At 32.5% G+C, this 24,944-nt stretch overlaps 1 protein-coding gene and 1 non-coding gene across 2 annotated transcripts in view; both read left to right on the forward strand.

Annotated features, from left to right (window-relative positions):
• The window catches only part of Ets65A (DNA-binding protein D-ETS-3), a 283,056-nt gene that overhangs the window by 189,500 nt on the left and 68,612 nt on the right, over positions 1–24,944 (forward strand). Inside the window, exon 5 of the mRNA XM_072526992.1 lies at positions 24,038–24,109. Coding sequence (XP_072383093.1) covers positions 24,038–24,109 — 72 coding nt within the window. The remainder of the gene's footprint in view (positions 1–24,037; positions 24,110–24,944) is intronic.
• On the forward strand, positions 1,510–1,583 carry TRNAI-AAU (transfer RNA isoleucine (anticodon AAU)). Its single transcript has one exon. It is a non-coding gene; the product is annotated as a tRNA-Ile (tRNA).

A 24,944-nucleotide genomic window follows, 5' to 3' on the forward strand; every position in this document is an offset into this window, starting at 1 on the left:
TCCACAGCGACCAGTAAAGGAAGTGATACATTTTATTAATCTCATGAAAATCGAAAAAATGGCAAAAATCGGGCAACGTTTATTTGTTTAACAGCTTTATAGAAATTGACATAGTTTGCCTCAAACTGCAAAAAGTGAATACGAAAGCTGCACTTTTCACCTTTAAAATGCATTTTGATTTTTGTCAATATGACACTGACCAAAAGATATAGAGTTTGTACCGTCGAATTGATATAAATTTTATTTAAAAAATTGATTTCGCACGCGTAACGGACATTCAAAATCACAGAAAAAGTGTTAAAAACATTTGTGTTCGAAATTATCTCAACTACATTTTTCGTTTGAAATATTTTTTTACGTCGTACGGATTATTGGTATATCGATGTTTTCCATTTTCTCCCCTACGAAGGATGTTTTAGGGTGAAGCCTGGAGGCAGGAGTGGCAAAATTTTTGCATCTTCATTTTGGTCCCAAAATTGACATTATCAGCAAAATTCAGCTTGTTCGAATGATTTTTAGAGGCTCAATGACATTTTCGTCTCAGACTACTGTGATGATTTATCATTACCATTCTGCCTTTACAACCCTGCGTGGGTCCTAGCCTCCTCAAGAATTTCTCTCCAGTCGTCCTTATCCATTGCCTTTCTCCGCCCAGCACGTATTCCCATATTTCTCATGTCTTCATTAATGTGATTAAGGAACCTTGTTCTGGGTCTTCCTCTTCTTCTCAGACCAATGGGTCTATCAAAGAGCGTTTTTCTAGCTAGGTCATTTTGTTTCATCCGCATTTCATGCCCTATCCACCTCGGACGTCCTATCTTAATATGTTTTACGATATCTGGTTCCTGGTATATTCTATAAAGTTTGAAGTTGTATCGTATTCTCCACACTCCATTGCCATTCACTGCTCCGTAGATTCGTCTTAGTGCTTTTCTTATGAATTATTCTAACATGTTTTCATTACTTTTTGTTAGAGTCTCTGACCCATACGTTAGGACTGGGCGTATTATTGTTCTGTAGATTTTTTTTTTTGTAGTTCTCGATTATCTAGAAGGCTCGAGACTCGATATAATTGTGGATTTAAGAAGGAGATTGCTCCCAAAATAACATCTCTTGGCCGTGAAAATTCTGCGGTAGTATTATTTTCAGTGTTAGGACCGCTCCCAATTATAATAATGTTTCACATGTTTAAAGTACAAAGTGGTAAAAATAAGGTGTTCATTAAAAATGGCAATGTTTTGAAGTGTGTTTTTATTAATTCTAGACCGATAATCAAGGAAATTGACGTAAAAACATAGCTTTATTAATGAATATAGAGGCATATTCTTCTTGATTTTATACAGTCTGAGACAGAATATATATTTAAAACCAACTTAAAAGTAACTTCTTATTATTTTGATAGAATTTATTATTAAAAATTGAAAGGTTTTTAATCTGATATTGTAGAAAAACAATTTTATAGATTACATATTTAGATTTAGTACATGACATTGTGTAGCAAAAAAACATGGCCCATTAGCTCAGTTGGTTAGAGCGTCGTGCTAATAACGCGAAGGTCGTGGGTTCGATCCCCCCATGGGCCAATCCTTTTTTTAATTTTTTTTTTATTTTATAAATATTTAAAATTACAATCTATATTATTTTCGTGTACTATAATTTAATTAGCATTAGAACACTAACATTTCCACAATTTAATTTCTCAGTCACTGATTATTATGGACAATATTTTGTTGTCAAGTTTGGTTTTATTTTGGACTAATTATTTACTGAATTATAAGGTGTATTATGGATAATTTCTTTTAAGTTACAATTAATATTGGCTATGAACATGTGTGCTTGAATATACAGTGAACGGCTAAATTATGGAATATTATCATTATTTCGAGAACCGTCGAGTTTTAAGGGAAATCCCGAAACAGGTCGATTTTACATACAATAAAGTACATTTTAAGTGTTCTTAAAATTAAACAAATCAGATGCGTAGAGTAAAAAAGTTTAGTTGTTGTCCGGCAACCCTCTAATTTGTCGGACCGACATTTACGAAAGATTGAATTCACTGAATTTAATGACGTTACCTATTTAATAAAAATAAAATTAACTTGAAATCAGTTTTTTAATTGAGTAGTGTGAGATGAACTTGGTTGCTTCTATTTGAAAAGCTAAAAGTGGGAGTTTGACTAGCGTGCTTATATTTGAGAAGACAAAGACGAAATGATTTCCGGTTTGAATAGTTTGAATGTGAAAAAGTTACACTGGCAGGCGCAGGAGACACGATACAGCAGGAACAAGAAGGGATGTCATGCTGATCGTATAGTCTTTAATTTAGTTACATGGGAAATTCAAATATTTTAAATTATTTTTAATTATTTTTAATTATTTATTAAACTATTGAAGAAAAGACAATTTTCTACAGTTTTTGACCTATCCTTCAAGGCTGCTTTATTGCAAGCGTGATGTGTTCATGTTATTTGTAATATTCTCCGGTGGCACCACATTTTGAAAGCTGTGGTTTTCTTACTGGTAGTCTCTGAGAGCACTGGTAGCACCTGAGCACTTAAAATCTAATATCTGTATTAGTCGCCTGTTACACAGTACTCATTTTGTAAAATAAACTTCTGGATTTCTCGATTCTAATATGGATTTCATGCGAGTGATCTCAATCTTCGTTCAGGTTGCAGCTCAGATATGTGAAATTCTGAACTCTTGCTCTTCTCTTCTGCTTCTTCTTCTGAATCTCATTACCTAAAAATTGCCTTCTCTTCTTGATTTGCGTATATTTCGGCTAAAGTGAAATTGGGCCGTTCTGTAGGTTGCGCATTTTACACTTAAATGGCGATATGATTTTTGACTTAAATGGCGACGGTTTTCTGCTCAGAAATCTTTTTACATCGATTTGCTTGAAGTTCTGACAGTAGGTATAAAATAGCTCAAAAATTAAAATCTATCTTATGCCAATATGTCATTTTCCTCTGGAGTGGTTACCAACTCAACTCGGAAAAATTTGATTAAAATAAACCATCGTACGCTAGAATAGTGAATTTTAAGACAAAAATGTTCGAGTTTTCTCTAAAAATTTATATTTTTGGAGTTATTTGTGGCTAAAAGTTTACAAATTACCGTCAAAAAAGCATTAAACGGTTTTTGGCCAATAAAAACTTCAAAAATTTAGATTTTATCATGAAAATTTTTTGGATGGAAATGAAGCTTATACAACAATTCATTTTTATTATTACCGTAAACTTAATATTAACAAAGTTAAAGCTGTTGATATATATATTCGATGTTGCATACGCACAAAACGGTAAGTTTTTCATTAAAAACTTATAGAAACTTTTTTTAAAGATCTCGGATAAAGATTTGCGAAAAACCGTTTAAAAACATGCTTCTTTGACATGTAATTTGTCAACTTTCAGTCACGAATAACTACAAAAATATTTTCTTAAAAAAAAACTCTTAAGGTGCAATTTTCTCTTAAAATTTAGTATTTTAGTGGCTACCGTGTTTTTTTGGATTAACTTTTTCCATCCCCGAGTTGGAGTGATAACCACCCCTATCAGATGTTGATATTTGAGGTATTTTTAACTACTGTTTAAACAAATCCATACATATAAAATAACTCGGAGCTTTTCCACTATTTTTATTGTCCTATCCTGGACTAAATGTAAATTCCTTGCCATTTATGTCAGCGTGTGGCATTTATATTATTATCTTTGACAATATAAATGTTGTTGGTAAACAGATTGTATTTAATTTTTATTAGAAAATAGTAAACAAAAAAGTTAAGTCATGTATATGTCAGTTTTTGCAAGTGTCTAAAATCTCAAACCGTATTATTTTTTCCTTATACCGCTCTATTTACTAGTTTTATTGGAAGTCAATCACATTTTTCATTTAAATACGTTTATTTTGATGTAAATAAATGCATTTTAAACTAAAATTGTGATTAATTCCCAATAAAAATAGTAAATAATATTAAAGTGAAATAGAAAATAGCCACCGACCACAACAATATTAGATCACTAGAATAACGTTTTTTGTTTCTATATTTATTATATGTATATACAATATAACATTGCTAGTGGATATTAACAGTTTATTCATAAAATAGTTAATTATCAGAATGTATGATTCAGTCTCCATTTACGCAAAACCTTTGTTCTTAGACAAATCTGGTATAAAATGCCGCAAGTCTTCAACATCATCTCCAAAGGGTGCAATCGCCTGTTGAAGTAGCATCGAGCTCTCCGTATTTACACATCCCGAGGGCACATTCAGCACGGAGCGAAAAGTGGCCCTGTGAAGTTAGGCATTGATGCGTTATGTCATCGCGCCTGACGTCATCTCCAACGCTTTGACTGCCATTATTAAGTTTGGATAACAAACCAAACGCCCGCGGTAGCCAGATTTTCTCTATCTCTAATATTGCATATGACAGCTCGGTTATTATACGCTCTTTATGAGATTGGTGGAGTGGAAGGTAAATGTTATCGCTCGTAGTGCTTGTGATATACATGGCAGAAGCTAAATCCAATTTTCTTTTAATCGCTAAATGGAAATTTACCGTGAATAAATACCAAATTAGTATATATACTGTTTAAAAAAAAAGAAACGGGTTTTAAAATGTGTGGTAGTTTTATGAAAACAACAATATAGCTGCCAAATAGATAAATTAAATCTCAGTTTGTTTCTTAACTAGGATGTACTAACTCAGAGATAAAATTCGTTGTTTAATGATGATGTTAGTTTAGTTAGTTTTGAATTATTTCGATTAAGCATGACTTGCTGCTTAAAAAGAAATTAACATGTGGCTAGAAATTATGCACCGTTTTGCCGGAAAATCGAAAAAACTAGACCATTGGATTTGTATCAAATTTCGTTAATCGGCTATGTTGGCGTCAATTTTGGTCCGAGAGTCAAGCGAATGGACATTTCCTACATAAAATTGGCCGCTGGTTCTCCTGCCATACTCAGCATTTTCCTACATCCAACTGTTCGTGAGAAAAATTTCCACTGGGATGTATGTATTCCCTGAAAATTTCGAGAAAATAAAAGTGTATATTTTGTTTGAAATTTGAATTATTTCGATTAAGGGTGACTTGCTGATTAAAAAAATTTAAACACGTGGCCAGAAATTATGCACCATTTTGTCGGAAAATCGAAAAAACTGTAGACCATTCGATTTTTATTAAATTTCGTTAATCGGCTATATTGGCGTCAATTTTGGTCCGAGAGTCAAGCGAATGGACATTTCCTACATAAAATTGGCCGCTGGTTCTTCTGCCATACTCAGAATTTCCTACATCAAACGTTCGTGAGAAAAATTTCCACCTGGATGTCTGTATTTGCTGAAAATTTCGTGAAAATTAAAAGTGAATATTTTGTTTGAAATTTAAATTATTTCGATTAAGCATGACTTGCTGTTAAAAAGAAATAAAGATGTGGCTAGAAATTATGCACCGTTTTGCCGGGAAATCGAAAAAACTGTAGACCATTGGATTTTTATCAAATTTCGTTAATCGGCTATATTGGCGTCAAGTTTGGTCCGAGAGTCAAACAAATGGACATTTCCTACATAAAATTGGCCGCTGGTTCTTTTGCCGTACTCAGAATTTTCCTACATCCAACTGTTCGTGAGAAAAATTTTCCACTGGGATGTATGTATTCGCTGAAATTTCGAGAAAATTAAAAGTGTATATTTTGTTTGAAATTTGAATTATTTTGAATAAGCATGACTTGCTGTTTAAAAAGAAGCTAACATGTGGCTAGAAATTATGCACCGTTTTGCCGGAAAATCGAAAAAACTGTAGACCATTGGATTTTTATCAAATTTCGTTAATCGGCTATATTGGCGTCAATTTGGTCGAGAGTCAAGCGAATGGACATTTCCTACATAAAATTAGCCGCTGGTTCTTCTGCTATACTCAGAATTTTCTACATCAAACGGTTCGTGAGAAAAATTTCCACCTGGATGTCTGTATTTACTGAAAATTTCGTGAAAATTAAAAGTGAATATTTTGTTTGAAATTTAAATTATTTCGATTAAGCATAACTTGCTGTTTAAAAAGAAATAACATGTGGCTAGAAATTAGCACCATTTTGCCGGAAATCGAAAAAACTGTAGACCATTGGATTTTATCAAATTTCGTTAATCGGCTATATTGGCGTCAATTTTGGTCCGAGAGTCAAGCGAATGAACATTTCCTACATAAAATGGCGCTCGCTCTTCTGCCGTACTCAGAATTTTCCTACATCTAACGGTTCGTGAAAAAAATTTCCACTTGGATGTCTGTATTTGCTGAAAATTTCATGAAAATTAAAAGTGAATATTTTGTTTGAAATTTGAATTATTTCGATTAATAGTTACATGCTGTTTAAAAAGAAATTAACATGTTGCTAAAAATTATGCACCGTTTTGCCAGAAAAAACAAAAAAAACTGTAGATCGTTTAATTCGATTTTTCTTTTTTTCCGGCAAACTGGGGTTAAGGATCAGAAAAAAACACATGTTTGGAATAAGCTGGACCAAGTGCATGTACCAAAACATTAAACAAATTTTTTTTTTTTGAAAATTTGGAAAAAAATTTCCAAGGGGGTACCCTTGGATTTTTATAAAATTTCGTTAATCGGCTAGATTGGCGTCAATTCTGGTCCGAGAGTCAAGCGAATGGACATTTCCCACATAAAATTAGCCGCTGGTTCTTCTGCCGTACTCAGAATTTTCCTACATCTACCGGTTCGTGATAAAAATTTCCACTTGGATGTCTGTATTTGCTGAAAATTTCGTGAAAATTAAAAGTGAATATTTTGTTTGAAATTTGAATTATTTCGATTAAGCATAACTTGCTGTTTAAAAAATAAACATGTGGCTTGAAATTATGCACCGTTTTGCCGGAAAATCGAAAAAACTAGACCATTGGATTTTTATCAAATTTCGTTAATCGGCTATATTGGCGTCACTTTTGGTCCGAGAGTCAAGCGAATGGACATTTCCTACATAAAATTGGCCGCTGGTTCTTCTGCCGTACTCAGAATTTTCCTACATCTAACGGTTCGTGATAAAAATTTCCACTTGGATGTCTGTATTTGCTGAAAATTTCGTGAAAATTAAAAGTGAATATTTTGTTTGAAATTTGAATTATTTCGATTAATGGTTACTTGCTGTTTAAAAAAATAAACATGTGGCTTGAAATTATGCACCGTTTTGCCGGAAAATCGAAAAAACTAGACCATTGGATTTTTATCAAATTTCGTTAATCGGCTATATTGGCATCACTTTTGGTCCGAGAGTCAAGCGAATGGACATTTCCTACATAAAATTGGCCGCTGGTTCTTCCGCCGTACTCAGAATTTTCCTACATCTAACGGTTCGTGATAAAAATTTCCACTTGGATGTCTGTATTTGCTGAAAATTTCGTGAAAATTAAAAGTGAATATTTTGTTTGAAATTTGAATTATTTCGATTAATGGTTACTTGCTGTTAAAAAAAAATTAACATGTGGCTAGAAATTATTCACCGTTTTGCCGGGAAATCGAAAAAACTGCAGACCATTGGATTTTTATCAAATTTCGTTAATCGGCTATGTTGGCGTCAATTTTGGTTCGAGAGTCAAGCGAATGGATATTTCCTACATAAAATTGGCCACTCGTTTTTCTGCTATACTCAGAATTTTTCTACATTTAACGGTTCGTTAGAAAAATTTCCACTTGGATGTTTGTATTTTCTGAAAATTTCGTGAAAATTAAAAGTGAATATTTTGTTTGAAATTTGAATTATTTTGAATAAGCATGACTTGCTGTTTAAAAAGAAGCTAACATGTGACTAGAAATTATGCACCGTTTTGCCGGAAAATCGAAAAAACTGTAGACCATTGGATTTTTATCAAATTTCGTTAATCGGCTATATTGGCGTCTATTTTGGTGCGAGAGACAAGCGAATGGATATTTTCTACATAAAATTGGCCGCTCGTTCTTCTGTCATACTCAGAATTTTTCTACATCTAACTGTTCGTGAGAAAAATTTCCACTGGAATGTATGTATTCGCTGAAAATTTCAAGAAAATAAAAGTGTATATTTTGTTTGAAATTTGAATTATTTTGAATAAGCATGACTTGCTGTTTAAAAAGAAGCTAACATGTGACTAGAAATTATTCACCGTTTTGCAGAAAAATCGAAAAAACTGTAGACCATTGGATTTTTATCAAATTTCGTTAATCGGCTATATTGGCGTCTATTTTGGTCCGAGAGTCAAGCGAATGGATATTTTCTACATAAAATTGGCCGCTCGTTCTTCTGTCATACTCAGAATTTTTCTACATCTAACTGTTCGTGAGAAAAATTTCCACTGGAATGTATGTATTCGCTGAAAATTTCAAGAAAATAAAAGTGTATATTTTGTTTGAAATTTGAATTATTTTGATTAAGGGTGACTTGCTGATTTAGAAAATCTAAACGTGTGGCCAGAAATTATGCACCGTTTTGCCGGAAAATTGAAAAAACTGTAGACCATTCGATTTTTATCAAATTTCGTTAATCGGCTATATTGGCGTCAATTTTGGTCCGAGAGTCAAGCGAATGGACATTTCCCATACACTAAACTAAAAATAAAAACTTACATATAACCTCACTTTTTACTCAAAATAAAATACGATTGTTTTAAAATGTAAAGTTAAATATTGCTCACAGCAGTTTATATCACTATTTAAAAATCACTAAAAATAGGTAATTTAAGAAATTACCATTTTCTGGGCACAACTTTCTAAAGCTTTAGGCATTTTTGAAAATTTATAAAGGACTATTAGTTCTAAAGCGGACTTTTTAGTTTAGTTTGCAACAAAAATTAAAACGACAAAGTAAATAATGAACACGACCAAACCTCCAATTCACAAATACAATAACAAAAATCCGCAAGAAATGAACTGGCAATACTGCAATATTTTACCAACTGATAATTCACTAAATGTCACTCGATTATATCAGAATCTATGCATAGGTAGTTTGCTGTATGGGTGAACATTAAAAGTTACTATAATAGTAAAGCTACTCTACTTATAGAATGCCATAATTTCATTCTTATCGTAAAAGAACTTTATATCTGTACTTCTAGCTCTGCCCCATAGTTTCCCAAATATATCTAAAGGTTCAAGTTTAAAGAACATAAGATGATCTAAAATACGATAAGACCTTTTGGTTACTTTTTTACAATATATTGCAGAGATTTGTCAGTAATGGAATAAAAATTATAAATAAAATCATTCAAATTTAAACAAAATTTGCTTGTATGTTGTCTATTTTTAAAAGTATATGAAAATCCTTCATAATAAGCTAACATAAGAAACTATCTACTTTAGAATCAATAATTCAAAATCATGCCATTGAATGCCATGAATTTTCTAAAAAATGAATAAGATAGTGAATATGATTAATGTAGAAGATGTGCACAAATGTGTTCATGTTTTTCTGACTAAAAATAGACAATAATAAAAACAACAAATATTCAAAGTTGCTACCTAAAGTCCGTTTAGAGACTACGTCTCAGGACCAGTTGCCATGGAGTGAATCTACTTAATACTTTATTCCTGCATAATTATCAGCAAAAATGTATTCTAATATCATTTAAATAACATTTAAATGGTTTTCACCATATAATTGGTGACTTTAAACATGTATACCTGGTAGTAGCATTGAACAAGGCATATTTATTTCGAAAACGTTCTGTATTTTAGCCCATAAGGTTTCTTTTAAATAAATATACCTTTTATAAAGGATTTTTTTAATAAAAACTTTTGTGATGTTTGGTATACAGCTGACTACAGGAAATTAAATCTTTCCTGGTGGAAATATTCAAATTTTCACCTAAAGTTTTTTTTTAAATCAAGTGCATTAAATTCCTGTACTAACAATTAGAAATAAAAATATTAAATGGAAAGACTGATATGTTTTTGTACACACTTATGACAAATCACAGAATGAAAAAGAAAAGTTTGAAGTGTGTAAACATTTATTTCCTAGCTGAGCGCTTACTGTTTACAAAGAAATTCTCAGAGTTATGGTCAAGTTTTTAAAAGTACCACTATTCTATAAAACTACAGTTTGCTATTTTTTAAGTTAAGATATTTATTTGAAAAAAACATATAAAAGTCTGTACATTGGATCTACAAAAAACGCATTAAAAAATTTAGTTATGATACTTGTGTCAGAACCCGACAATTTGTTAAAGTTGAAGATTATATCTGCTTATGGAGACATGATACATTCCTGCCTAACTGCTTTCCTGATTTTAATTTCGAACTGGGTTCGTTATCTATTAAAATTTGTGCTCTTCGAGACAACCTCGTCTCTCATTATCCCCGGTATTAGATTCTCATTTTGGGGTCCCACAGTGTAGTAATTATACCCTCTGCTTTTTTTAACATCAGATCTTAACACTCTTATATCCGCACTCTCCATCTGACGTACGTGGATTAAGTCTTTTGATGACTTGTCCCTTGCTTTAGCAATACTCTCTAATCTTTATCATCTCAGATGTTTCCGACTCTTCATACAGCTTTGCAGACGATCTTTCTTTAGCAGTAGCTACAACGCGCCCTTTTTGCTACCTTGTATGTATCTTTATATTCCTCGCTTTTATACCTCTCATACCTCTTTCACATATTATTTCCTCACCTACTCGTACAAATTTTGCTGTTCGCTTCCCACCTGTCATTTACAGTATTTTTCCTTCAAACTCTTCCAGTATTTTGCTTTTAAAGACTCATGACAAACCCTTATACTTTATCACTTTAATTTGTGATGTCCTACTTGCTTTTCCTTTCGCCACAACTGTATCTTTATCCATTATCACCGGTCGGTGTTGACTACACATCCATCCTTTATCACTTTACAACTGATAACTCTTTTAGCTGGCTTCTAGACAGCACAAAATCTATCTGAGTTTCCTTTCTCCGCTACTATAGATAACTCACTGGTCTTCAGTCTTCATAAAGAACGTATTATTGATGGCCAAATTTCATGCCACTGAAATTAAAGATGGCCCAGAAAAGAAAAGCATCTTCCGAAATAAAACTGTGGGTAACCTCTTCCCAAGCATTTTATTCGAATATTCATTTGAGCCCAAATCTCAAATTGCTGGCCGTGTGTGAATTTCGGTAATTAATTTATCGATCTCTATAGCTTCAATAATATATACAAAAATTGGCAAATACTCACAAAAGTAATCAAATAAAACCGTTGCAAAACAGTCACACGTCTGTGTTGAAGCAAGAGATATCTATTACTGATGTGCCGCCAGAAGTCATAAAACCGCCGACGGCGCGCGGCGCATGGTACTCAGCATAGGCCGCGCGGTGACCGACGCGGCGAGCTGACAAACAACGGTTCGTCTGTGTTGCACAACATAAGTACCATAGACGAGAGATCGCTTTCAACGCCGCCGCGGTGCACGCCGCCCTGTCTGTGTTTAACCTTATTTAATCGCTTCTTTTGGTTTTCTAGCAATCTGTATACCTACAGAATAGACGGTTCTATTAGTTTTATTACTTTGTACCTAAGTAAATAACTGCTCGAGACATCCCAATGAGAAAAAGCAATCATGAGAAAAATAATAAAAGTGTAAAATGGAAAATAATAACAACAAAAAATAAAGGAAGGTTAAATGAATTAATAAAGACTTCATAAGGAACAACACAAGAACAGATAAAGAGATGCATAATTTGTAAAAAAGTGTTTTAACTTTTCAATATGTTCTTTTTATCATTCAATTTTTTTTGTTATTGTAATGGCCTAATATTTTTCTTCTGTATATAAATGTTTTTACCTTTTATTAGTTAACAGTTTTATTTTGAATCGATACGATTCAACCCGTGCATTGATTTTTACTAAAATTAAACGAAATAGATATCTCACGTCCCTTCCTTTTTTCTTTTCTTATTTTATGTCTTTCATCCCAAGAAATGTTGTTTTGAATACACCGTTCTCGGAAAATGTGTCAGTTTGATTGTCGAGTCCTCGGAAAAGAGATATAGGTACCTATATAGTTGTTATCAATTATTCTTCAGAAGTCTGATTGGGTTGCCGGAACAGGAAGAAGTCCTTCCTTCCCGGACTCCCGGAGCGAATGTCCTTTTCCGAGTCTCCGTCCTATCTCTAACACGCCTCGATGGATTCTCTCCTCTTTTCCTCTCTTAAATTCTATCGGAATTGCCTTTTGTTGAATTTTTTTATTGAGGTGCGGATTTGAATGATTCTGTTTGGAAGAAGAGGAACATTAGTCAGAGGTCATTTTTTCGGTAAACATTCTATTTGGTAACTAATTTTATTATATAGATCTTGCATAATTCTTAATACTTAACTGAAAATAAGAATTTTTCTGAGATATTTCTAGTATATTTTTTAAACTAATATGGCATTTTATATTAACTTTGAGCGTAGAAGAAACTTGTGCCTAAATTTTGTCGCCATTTTATGACGTCACTTGTTTATACAAGTGGCATCACATGTAACAAAAATTGGAAATTTGAACAATAAAAACAATGTGTGAGTGTCTAATATTTTAAAAACTATGACTAATATAAACTATAAAACAATATTGTTGTATTCCTTTTTTCTCTAAAATAAAATACTAAGACGAGCGTCACGAAACTAGCGCTACAAGATGGCGTCGTCACCGGTAGCATCACAAAATAGCGGTTCTTTACATCTATTCACTACTTTCGATCAATTCGTTTCTAGTGATTACTTATATATTTACTCTAAGAAGCTTTAAATTAAAAACTGGGGGTTAACAGAGAAAACAGAATTCCGGGTGCCAGTATGTTCACCTTGCAAACTATGTGGGTCTATAGATCTAGGATGGGGTATATTTATATAAAAAATTGGGAATTGAAACGTACCAATGAAAATTTGGTACTAAAAGAAAGGGGGAAAATAAGGGACGCCACCTAGTCCTTCGTCGAGGGACGAAGATTGGTTTAAGAATACATAGTCAAAAAGAAAGATAAACAAAAAAAAACCTTATATTGTCGCTCTACATTCCTGTCAGAATTTTCTTATTGTTGAAGGACAGACTATGAGAAAGTAATAAACAAATATTGCTACAAATTAACAGCCAAATAAAAGTTAATATAGAATAAAAAACATATTAGCAAAATAAACATAAATTTTGTAAACGAAAAACATTTTTTTTAATATAAAAAAAGTTGTGGGACATACCCTATACAAAAAACTTGGCACTACACAGCACTAAATATATATGGAACTAAAATTAAAAATCAAACCAGGTATGTTTCTTTAGTTTACCAGTAGAAAACATGTTACGATTGTATTTCCAACTATTTTGACATGCATGGTTAATGACAAACAATACAAAAGATCGGAAATACTACACAAGATGCAAAGATGTCAAAAAAGTAGTGCTGAATGCAAAGAATGTAAAGAAGAAATAAAATTCTCAAAAACGGATGGCAAGGAAAAAGTTTATATCAGTCTAACACCGCTAAAAAATTACTGAAGATAATGACTATTCTTAAATCTAAAGAAAAGAGACTCCTAATGAAATGGATGAGTTTCTGTACAACAGGTCTTTCCATTGAACTTTTTAAAGTAAGGAATCACTACTGCAACTACTCACTTTTGGACTTAATTGCTTTTTGAGAGTCAAAGTACTGCCACCCGAATGGAGCAGCGTCCGTATCAAACATCCATAAAAAAAGTGATAGACAAAAGTGCTGCAACTATAGAGGAACAGAAAGTGCAGTTTGTGTACTAAACTACCGACTAAAATACCAATCGCCAAGACTAGGAAGAACGAATTCTGTACTAAGGACAGTCAGGCGGCATCCTGAACTGAGATGCCCTTTGAAGATTTCAGACCTCCCTATGTAAAGATGAAAAAAAAGTTTGTTTAACATTAATTTTTACAATTAAAAATATTTTTATTTGTTTGTATTTTAATTCTATGACGAAGACATCTGACAGATGTCTCAGAAACGACATCAAGATCATAATTAGAGATCTTAATGCAAAAATAGGAAAAGACAATATATACATATTGGATATATATCGGAAAATGTATTGCTTATGATATCACCAACGACAATGGAAACAGAATAACAGGATCTACAGCTTCCAAAGGCATGGTCGTTGGAGGTACCTACTCCCACACAAGAATATCCACAAAGTAATATGGACTTCGACTGACGCCGGCTCCACACATGGGCCCCAACTTTGGCATCCTGCATAAAATTACCTAATTTTGCATAATTTAGCAAAGCAAAAGAAAATAAACCAATGACAAGCCACAGTTTATAAAAAGAGTCCTCGTCTTCTTATTTCTTTTAAAACGCTTGGGCTGCCATTTTACACAGCATTCTTTGTACAAAATAACTGGGTTTATGCTCGGCTAAAGGCTATTTCTTACATAAATAAATAATATACATATCTGGTTTTTTCAGTACCTTTCAGGCACCCAAAAAATGTACTTATATATGCTTTTAATTTTGAAATATAGATCATTTTGTCCTAATAGACCACCGTCGTGTGGTCACGTAACTTTTAACATATGCACTTCCATATATCGGCTATGAATAAAGTCACGTTTGATGCAGAATTGCTTTTACCCATCGCGTGTCTTTCATCTTTATTTTTCCTTTAATTAGCTGAAGAAGATATTCAAAATCGGTCGATGACATTCGACAGAAGTTATCAAATTCTCCTGAAGGTTCTTGCAACAAGTTACTCAATAATTGACGTCCATCATATCTAAAATATTAATTAGGTATACCTAAATTGTTTTGTGCTACTAAATAAGACCCCATTAGATAACCAGTATTCAGTGAACTGTCATTCACCATCTTCTTCGATGAGGTGATCTTCGCCTTTTTTGTAGCAAAATATAATCATATTGACTGTGATTAAATTTAAATATAATCACAGTCGCAGCCGCTGTAATTTCCATGTCGGACATGTTGACGTTAGCTTTAGAGGGAACAGGCTGATATACTCCCAATACTCAACCCAATGTGTGGATGCCTCACCGAACCTGAAACACAGTTGACCCAACGTAGGCTCCAACATTGGCGCTAACATTGGATCGCATGTGTGGAGCCGGCCTGGTGGAACATCAAAAAACCAAATTAACAATATATAGAACACTCATCCTAGCAGTGCTGATATATGGGTCAGAAACGAAATATGGACCATCTCCAAAACAGACGCAAATCTTCGAAAAAAAGATACCACGCAGAATAATGCAATCTGTTGGTAGCAATCTGTTGGCAGAATCATCATCATCATCATCAATGGCGCTACAACTCTTGTAAGTTTTTGCCGCGTTTACTATTGCCTTCAATGTTTGTGGGTCCTGTAGTAATTCCCATTGTAGCACTCCCATTTTCTCGTTTTGTCAGAATGGTATTTGGAAAAGGCGATATAATTTCGAATTGTACGAGAAGTATAAAGAAATAGTTAATGGTAGAGTTGTAATATCTTTCACAAAAATGGGTAGGCTTAGATGGGCTGGACATGTGTCAAGATCAAATGAAAATTACTCACCCAGACGATCTCTATTAGCGGCACCAGTAGGAAATAGGAGTAGAGGTACACCAAGGCTGAGATGGAGGGATGGTGTGGACGAGGACGCGAGGAAGCGGCGGTGCAGCAAACTGGCGATGAACAGAAACGACTGGCGAAATAGACTGGGGAAGATCGAGGCTCAACTATTAGGCTGTAGCACCACTGATGATGATGATGATTGAATTTGATGTGTGGCGAAAATTTTAACCCTTTTTATAAATAAAAATAAATTCGAATTTAGAAAAAAAACTAACTCGGTTCTTAGTTAAGCTTAAGCAACTTATTTTTGAATACGTGTAAAATTGCCAACTATTAAAATATCAAAGTGGTATATATAATTATATACCTAAAAATTTATTAAAGTTTTTAATCGATATTTTGAAGATGAAAAAAATTAAAATTCGAATTTCTCTTAACATATACATAAAATCAAAGTCTGAATCAGAAAAATAAGCACCGGATGAGACTTCTACGAGAATGGCAACTGTGTAATTTTTTTTTACATTTTCTCTAACAAGCTAAATGTCTCGTAAACTAATAAATATGTTTTAATGAAATTTGTATGGCCACTTAACAATCATAAGTGCCTTATTTTCTGAAAGTTCAAAAACGTACACACTTTTCCAACACAATAAAAAATACTTTAAATTTGGTCGGTTTTTAGCAATTATTTAGACAAAATATTAACCAATTATGATTTACTTAGTTTGAAATTAACCAGTTTTAGGTACTCTAGATTTTGAAATACTCACTGAAAATAGTTTCCAGGTTATTTCAAAATAAAAATTATTTTTCTCGTTTTTTATACAATAAATTGTTGATCCAATGACCCACACAACCAAAATTGAATCTCTTGAAATGGCGAATACTTATACATAAATACAACTATTTTTCAATATAAAATCCAATTTATAATATGTCTAATCCTACTGACCTATTTATTATTTTTGGCACGGATACATTTAATCTGAATCGGATTTAAATCGTTTGCTCTCCCTTTGTTCTACGTTTGGGTATGTTATATATTGTCTTTTCACCTTCCTTATCAGGTACCAAGTATCAGATATAACATCAGAATTAGTAAATTCGTTTGATTTGATAAAGCAAAGAAGTGTTTTGCGTATCTATTATTCCTACTATTATCGAACTAGAAAATAAGTTTTAAGCAAAACAATAGTATTCTCGCCTCCGAAATTATCTATATTTAAATCGTTGCCTTGATTTCCTCGTTTTTCCTTTACAGACTCGAAAATGTAAAACATCGAGACAAGACACCAAGTGACAAGTGACAATAATAGTCACAATAAAAGATCAAAGGGAAATCAAGTGTGCCCGGAGACATGTCGTTCTTTGATCAGACCGTGTTACAATCACGACTAGGCAAAATTTGTGTGAGGAATAACAATTGAATTGCGTGTGAAAACACAGTAAGCTTTGAATACATCGGTAGAGTGAGTCGGAAAACGGAAAATTCTGAATATATCTTTGTATTTATGATGCGCTGTCGAGGGTAGCCAAAAGAAAAGGGTGAAGATGAATATTTCATGATTAATTTTGAAAAACGAAATTAGTACATAACTACTAAACAAGAGTTTATGTAAGCCATAAAAACTCAACCAACTACTTACCTTACAATAAAATAATAAATTATTTTATTGTAAGGTAAGTACTGATTCCAGGAAGAGATTAAACACATAGATTAGGACTGTAAAATTTGTTTTGATAATTCAAGAGTAAAGTTGCTGCTTTTTTCCGCTGTTTAGAAGCTCAAAAGGGTAAAAGATAAAAGGGTAATAGCTAAAAGATATAAGGCTTGGATTGTGTAATATACAAATAATACAAGTCAACGAAATCAACGAAGCAAAAAATCTGACAAAATCTTATACAGATATTTGAAGATTCTAAAAGGTACCTGAGGGGTAGCTAATGAAAAATTTGTGAAGACGTAGGTACGGCTGATTTTTCTTTGTTTTTTAACCCAATGTAAAAAAGTGAAAAATATTTTTTGCCTATAAAACGTTTCTAAACATTCTAGAGGAACGTAGTTCAAATAAAAGTTATAGATCACAAAAACTTTATTTTGAGAGTTTCCAAATTAAAATACATAAATAATTGATCAAGATAATTTGCAAAAACGCTGATTTTCGTAGTAATTTATAAATGTTAATAACTTTGTTTTTTGCTTAGAGACATATAATATAACTATTCAAAATTGTGGCGGTTATAGAGGTATTTTGTAAATAATCGCAATCGATTCTTTGAGACTTAATTTTTGGGATATACTAAAAAAACTTCAACATTTAATTAAATTTGTTATTAAAAAACAGTTTGAAAAGGAGCTGACTTTTAAGCTTCTAAACATTTATAATAACTTTGATATTTTTTATGCACATAGTTCTAAGTATGCTTATTGAAAACCTTATGAAAAAACACATTTTCAAAAACAAAACACAATCTTCTATGACCAATAATAAGAAGCAAGCCGATATATGGCAGGGGAAAGTTCCCGAGAGAAGATATATTAATCCTTATAGGAAGTTTAAATACCCAAATAAGCATAAAAAATTGCTTCAGATAGGTTGCAGGTGCAAACTCAATACATGACATAACAAACAATAATGGAAAACGACTATGTAATTTAAAAGCGGCATTAAACATGGACATAAGTAGCACAAGATATAAACATAAAGACACACAAAATAACATGAATGAGACCATGAATGAAAGGAAATCAAATAGACCATGCACTGATTAAAAAGACACAAACAATCGATAAATGACGTTAGATCTCACAGGGGGGCCAACATCCATTCGGATAATATGCGAGTGATTACAAAATGTAAAATAAAAACAACAGAGAATGCAAGGCGAATTCTTGCGATGTGCGAACGAGTATTATCTTGCATCAGACGTAAGTTTTCTCCAATAAATGGGGCAAATGGCACTACATGATCTTCCAAACATTGCTGAATATACCGTTGATCGTTTAAACTGCCCCCTTAAATTGGAACAAGTTCTGTATGAGCCTCTAGAGAAATGCCTGCCCACACCATTATACCACCTCCACCAAATTGAATTCTCGGAGTAAAACAACATTGCTGATAACGTTCACTAGCTCTTCTCCATATCCTATGATGCCCATCCGATGAGCATCTGTTAAATCTTTATTCAAATCGTCAATACCCCAATTAAGATGTTCACGAGCGAAGTGTAAACGTTGCCTCCGATGATCTGCTATTAATAGAGGTCCCGTGACAGGTATTCTGGACCTTAATCCATATTCATCTAAGCGTCTTCGAACGGTGTAAACGGAAACTGTGTTTCCATAGACATCATTTAATCGTTGAACAAGTACTGGTGCTGATAATGTACGATCGCGTAATGCTTGTAACCTAAGTAAGCGATCTTCAAGTTGACTTGTGGTTCTTCGTCTACCTTGACCTGCCCTCCTGGTGTATTGTCATGTTTCCCGAAATCTTTGTATTGCATCAAACACTGTACTTCGAGAAATTCCTAAAGCATTTGCGATGTAACGAATGCTCCGGTCATCATTCAGTAAAGCAACAGCTTGTGCTACTTCTTCTGGTGTCATAATTTTTTAATGCAAGTTTTAAACAGGAGATAATACAAAAACCTACAGCCTAACTTATAATCAGGTACAGTACCACAATAAACTTAAATTAATACTAAGCCACTATTTCACATTAATAACAAAACGTATGTGTAAAAGTGTTGTTGTTCACAAAAAACATCTAAATAGGTTCAAACAAGAAAAAAACTTATTGCTAATAAGGCATAAAATACAATTTCAAACAAATTAAACAAGTTTCGATCTAAACACCAACAAAAAACAAAAAAATCTGAGTGTCCGGTTAATTTTACACCCCAGTGTATAATAATACATATATTAAATAAATACAGAGAGGTATTTTACGAGTACCAAAACTTTACCGGGTTATAACTTTTTACTTCTTCAATGCGTATGCCAGTTATAAGTTGGATCATAAAATCTAGATCTTCATTTACAATCTGCCCAAGTTTCAGCTCATAATAATGGAAAGATGATTTAAAAAAATAACGATTTCTTGTTTCCTATTGCTCATAGAAGGTTTTCTATTTTGAAAAGTGTGTTTTTTGACCGGCTTTCAAGTTATCAAAAATGTTTATGAGCTAAAAAGTTAGTCCTTTTGAACTGTTTTTTAATACCAAATTTACCTCTAGAGTGACTTCTTTAAATAATCGCTCTCCGGGATAAACAAATTAAATAACTTATAAATTGCCACAATCCTTAGTAATTAAATTACATGGCATTATGCAAAAACCAAGTTATTAACATTTATAAATTACTGCAGAATTAAGATTGTTGCAACTATCTTGGTTAATAGTTTATATATTTTAATTTAGAAACTTGAAATTAAAGAACTTTTTAAAATCTACAATTTTTATTTGAACCATTTTCCCCTAAACTGCATAAGAAACGTTTTATAGACAAAAAATGATTTTTTCACTTTTTAAGATTGTTTAAAACAAACACAAAGCAAAATTAGCTGAGCGTCTTTATAGATTTTTCATCAGCTACCCCTCATATACCTACTAGAACCTTCAAATATAAGATTTTTACGTGAAATCAAAGTTTTTTTCAGATAAGCTGGTGTATAATCAAAGAAATAATTGAAGTACATTTTTATTTTCCAAAGCTAACTTGTAAATTAAAAAAAATGGCTAACTGTTCTAAAAACATAAATCAATGACACATTACAATTCTAGTAGAGATCAGTTTTATTTTTAAATTAAATTAAATTTAAGGAAAAAAGGCCCCAAGATAAAGAAGAATATCCTGGCTTGCTAACCTGAGAGCTTGGTATAGAAAGACCTCAACACAGCTATTCCGTATAGCAACCAACAAAGTCATCATAGCCAGAATGATCGCCAACGTTCGGAACGAACAGGCACCCTAAGAAAAAGAATGTTAAAAGTTTCATCTTCTTTCAATGGCGCTATAATCGGTAGCTTCCATAATTTGTACCTTCAACTTGTCATTTTTTATACTTATATGTATTTTATACTTATATGATATGTTTGAGAAGTAGATATAAGTGATAGTAATACGTATTACTTGACATGTGGATTATAAATAACGCAAATAACCTCGATATATAATAAATAGAGCGAACAAATAATTGATATAATGTAAAAATTATATTCAAAATATACTTGATTTTACAGAGTTCCGTGAAAATTTTGTTCATTTACACGTTGTCAAAACTATCAATGACTTGAAAAATACTACAATTGGCACGACCACTTGATGTGCACTGTGCAGCGAAATTATCGGGAATATTTTATTTAGTAGGAGAAGTAAACTCGACCTGTAAACTATGTAAACCATGTTACAACTCTTTCTCTTCTAATACGTTCTCTGTCTGCTCTCTGTGTCTACAGGCAAGATGTCGAATGCCATTCCTGGTCTTGACGAATTATAACTACAATTTTTTTGTACAATCCATAAATAAGTCCAGGCTAAACAACTTCAATATTGTCAGCTGTTTGTTTAGACTGCCGCCAATTTTCAGCTTTTTAACCGACGCTCAAAAATACCTTCATTTTAATACAGCCCATAAAAATGACAATATCTATTAATGAAGCTGAATTTGCTTCTCGATATGAAGAAATCCATCTGATGCGCAGATGGATTAATATGTACTGATGGAGACTTCTTTAACATCAAAAAGGACTTTCTTGAAGAAAATATAGACTAGAAAGTAGTTAAGGATGAATAACTAACTAAACTCAAAACTCTCGACAAGGACTCTCAAGTAAAATCGGACTAGCTGCACTGAAAGCCCAATTACCAACTCCACCTCCCAAGCTTTATCATTCTCTTTCATAATGTTCTTTTTTATGTTCCACAATTTCAAGCTATAGTATGCCATTAATAATATATAGAATTTCATAAAGTGTATCTTTAATTGCAGACTTAGATCTCGACTGCAGAGTATGTGTTTCATTGTCATAAGTGTAGATACTTCAGGCCTTTTTAATTCTGATATTTATTTCTTGAGAGTTGTCAACATTTTCAAACTCATTATCAGGAATATACTTAGCTGCTAACTAAAAGTGCTAAAAGGTGTCTAAAATCCAGAGTTTAGAGAATTTAGACATGGTAAATCATTACAAAGAAAACCGCCGTGACAATAGATATGTTAAATTGTTAAGAAATTTTACATCAAGTATAAGTCAAGATGCCCGTGAAAATAATGTCAGTCATACAACTCTTCTCAGGTGTCTTAATAAAGAAAAACTTCATTCTTACACTTTACTCAGGAGTTAACAAAAGATGATCCCCATCGTAGAGTAGAGTTCTGTGAAATATTGATGAATAAGCTGAACATATTGATCAGCGGAGAACTCTCCTTTTTTGCGTGAGTTATATACTTAATATTTTCAAAAAATCGTTTCTGCTGATACCATAGGTGACCATGTATTTATTCTAATTTTCTAGAGAAATTTTTTGCAATTGCCTTAAAAAATCTATCAAATATGTTAATACCTAAAAAAAGAAGCTTTATTTTAGTCAAAACTTTAATTCCTTATTCTTTTTAATAGCCATGTCATACCACTGGCGGCTTTTGTCGAAGTTTAGTTCTGCGATATTCAGAGTCGTGTGAGTAGAAAAAAAGAGCACTCGGCGTAAGGCGTTGGGGGAGCATCAAATAGCAGAATAGCATACGTACACAGCCAACTCGAATTATCTTAATAATATGATTGACACTTCCATTGAACGTGGCAAACAGAGCCAAAACGGAACGATGCTTATTTTAATGGAATTTGGATGTTATCAGTTGGTTATATGATATGTATCTAGTTGGTAATAAAGAGATTTTTTTATTTTTTGTCCAATAAAACCACAAAGAACAAAAAATTAACAAATATAATAAATTTAATTGTAATTAAAATTTGCATAAATAATTACATATTTATTAAATAGATTTTTAGATCGTATTTATTATTTTTTATTGTAATTTAGATTATAGAGGCATACGAATAATTACCAACCTTAGGCTAGCCCTCCACTTGCGATTTTTAGTCGCGGCGACAAAAAATCGCTGTCGTAAAAAATCTAGAGGATGCTTCTACTGCGATTTATAAATCGCTAAATTACATCAGTTTTTAATGGATGACATCGAAACTACTTGTGTGATCGCTCTTTTGCTTTGGGCGAGAACTAAACGATGAAAGAATCTGTATTGGATTCATCCGTTAACAAACCAAAGATTTTTTAAAGGACAGTTGTACATGATATTTGAACATAGTACTCAAAATCAATGGTACTTAAAATCAGAATTAATAGTATTTAAAATCAGAATCAATAGTACTCAAAATGCCCAGAATATTTCCAGGCCTTATGATAATCGAAAAGCAACATTATAATATAAAGGAAGATCAATAGAAAGGAACCTACTATACTGTTCGAATTAGTTGGGACAAATGAAAAAAAAATAATTTTTCTAAAACTTTAGGTTTTATTCATTACATACCATAAGTAGACTGAAAAATCTATATATTAGTACGAAGTATGTCTCTTTTTAGCATAAATAAACTCTCTAACACGTATTGGCATTGAGTCCGCTAGTTTAGCGCACATGTTCTGCCTTCATCATAGTGGAACCACACTTGTATAGCACTTGTTATCATTTTTTCTTTTGTAGTGCAATTCAATTTAGCTAAATGTTTCTTGAAACTATGCTATATTCTCAGTAGGATTTAGGTCTGGTGAATTACCAGGCCGATCAAGCACGTTTACTTTAATTTCCCGCATAAAAGTCTGGACCAATTTCGAATTGTGACAAGGGGCCAAATCATATTAAAATGATCCGTCAAATGTTTCCATGAATGGAGCAATCCCGAACAATCAATATTTCAATGTATTTGGTATCAGCATTTTCAATGGATTTTCAATACATATATGTATTTGTTATTTCAGAATTCATCATTATTTTAATAGAAACTAAGGTATTGTAAAAAAACTCAAAACATCTATAAAGAAGGATATTTTAGAGTGTGTTGGATATGATCAAAGGCCACTAAATTTATGACCATATCTATTTTTATTTGAATTTGATTGCAGAACTTTAGTGTAGTTAAATAATCTCAAATTATTCATAATAAGTTATTATTACAATTAAATATAAGTCAGATATGTTTCATCATCCCTCATAAATCCTCCCTAATTGTACGTCGATAAACGATTTTCAACCTACTCAAAAATCATGAAAATTCGCTACCTTGTTATACGGAAAGGAATCTCCTGTCCCTTTCCATTCGAATGGCCACCAAACACGGTCGAAGTAAGCCGTGGAAACAAAACCAGTCGAGCGAATATTTGATTTTAGGATAGCGATGCACACATCATTTCACACAATAACTATTGTTCTGCTTTTATTTGAACTCATCTATGGTTTTGTTTTAGGTTATGGAACGAACAGCTTGACGGGTATGACGAAAGCGTCTTTAGATCCACACAGTCATCTACGACAACCAGGTAAGAATTTCAATTTGGATGTATTCATATTTATAAAAAATATTTTTAGTAATGAAGTATAGTAGAAACAAAAACTTATCTAAACATTCAGAATATATCGAATAGTCCGAAATTTTGTCTATCGATTTTTTCTACTTACTAGAACCAAGGTTCTACTTTTGTGTGTAATTTGGGTTAGGTAAGTCTGTTGAGTTAATTTTTCATAAAATATTTAACGCTACGATTAAAAAAGTAGGAAAATGAAAATGAAAGAAAAACAATTACGAAAAAATATTTCTAAAGGTTATTGAAACTATTAGTCTAATGTGTAGCGTGTATATTTAAAGTGTTAAGGAAATATTAATTTTAGAAACAATGATCAATGCATTTTATTCGCTGATGACTTATCAGTAATAGCAAAAAACCAACTCGATGAGGCGGGAAAGACAGAAGTCAGAATATTCTTTATATAAAGGACACTTCTTCTCCTGTAAGTGTTGTCTCCATTCCCAAGGTTCAATCATCAAATTAATTTTATATTTTTGAGACCGAGGTTCTAAATAGATAGTTACTAGTGTTGTTAAACCATTCAAGCAGATTTTTCAACCAGGAACGTCATAGAAAAATCTGGTTCTTTGTCTTCCTTTCTTTCCTCTTTACGTAATATTTCATTGTAATATTTTCTTTGTTGCTTATATCTTCTTATCTCTGGGCATGTTCCAGTCATGAAAGCCTCTGACTTTTTACAAACCACACAATTCATGCCCTTCATCCAATCCATCCACATTGTTGTAGATAGAGCTTACAGACTGAAATAAAGACCGGCTAGCCACGTGTCAAGGATAAGGGATAGAAG

The sequence above is a fragment of the Diabrotica undecimpunctata genome, chromosome 3 (assembly GCF_040954645.1).
Source record: "Diabrotica undecimpunctata isolate CICGRU chromosome 3, icDiaUnde3, whole genome shotgun sequence".
Classification (NCBI taxonomy): domain Eukaryota; kingdom Metazoa; phylum Arthropoda; class Insecta; order Coleoptera; family Chrysomelidae; genus Diabrotica; species Diabrotica undecimpunctata.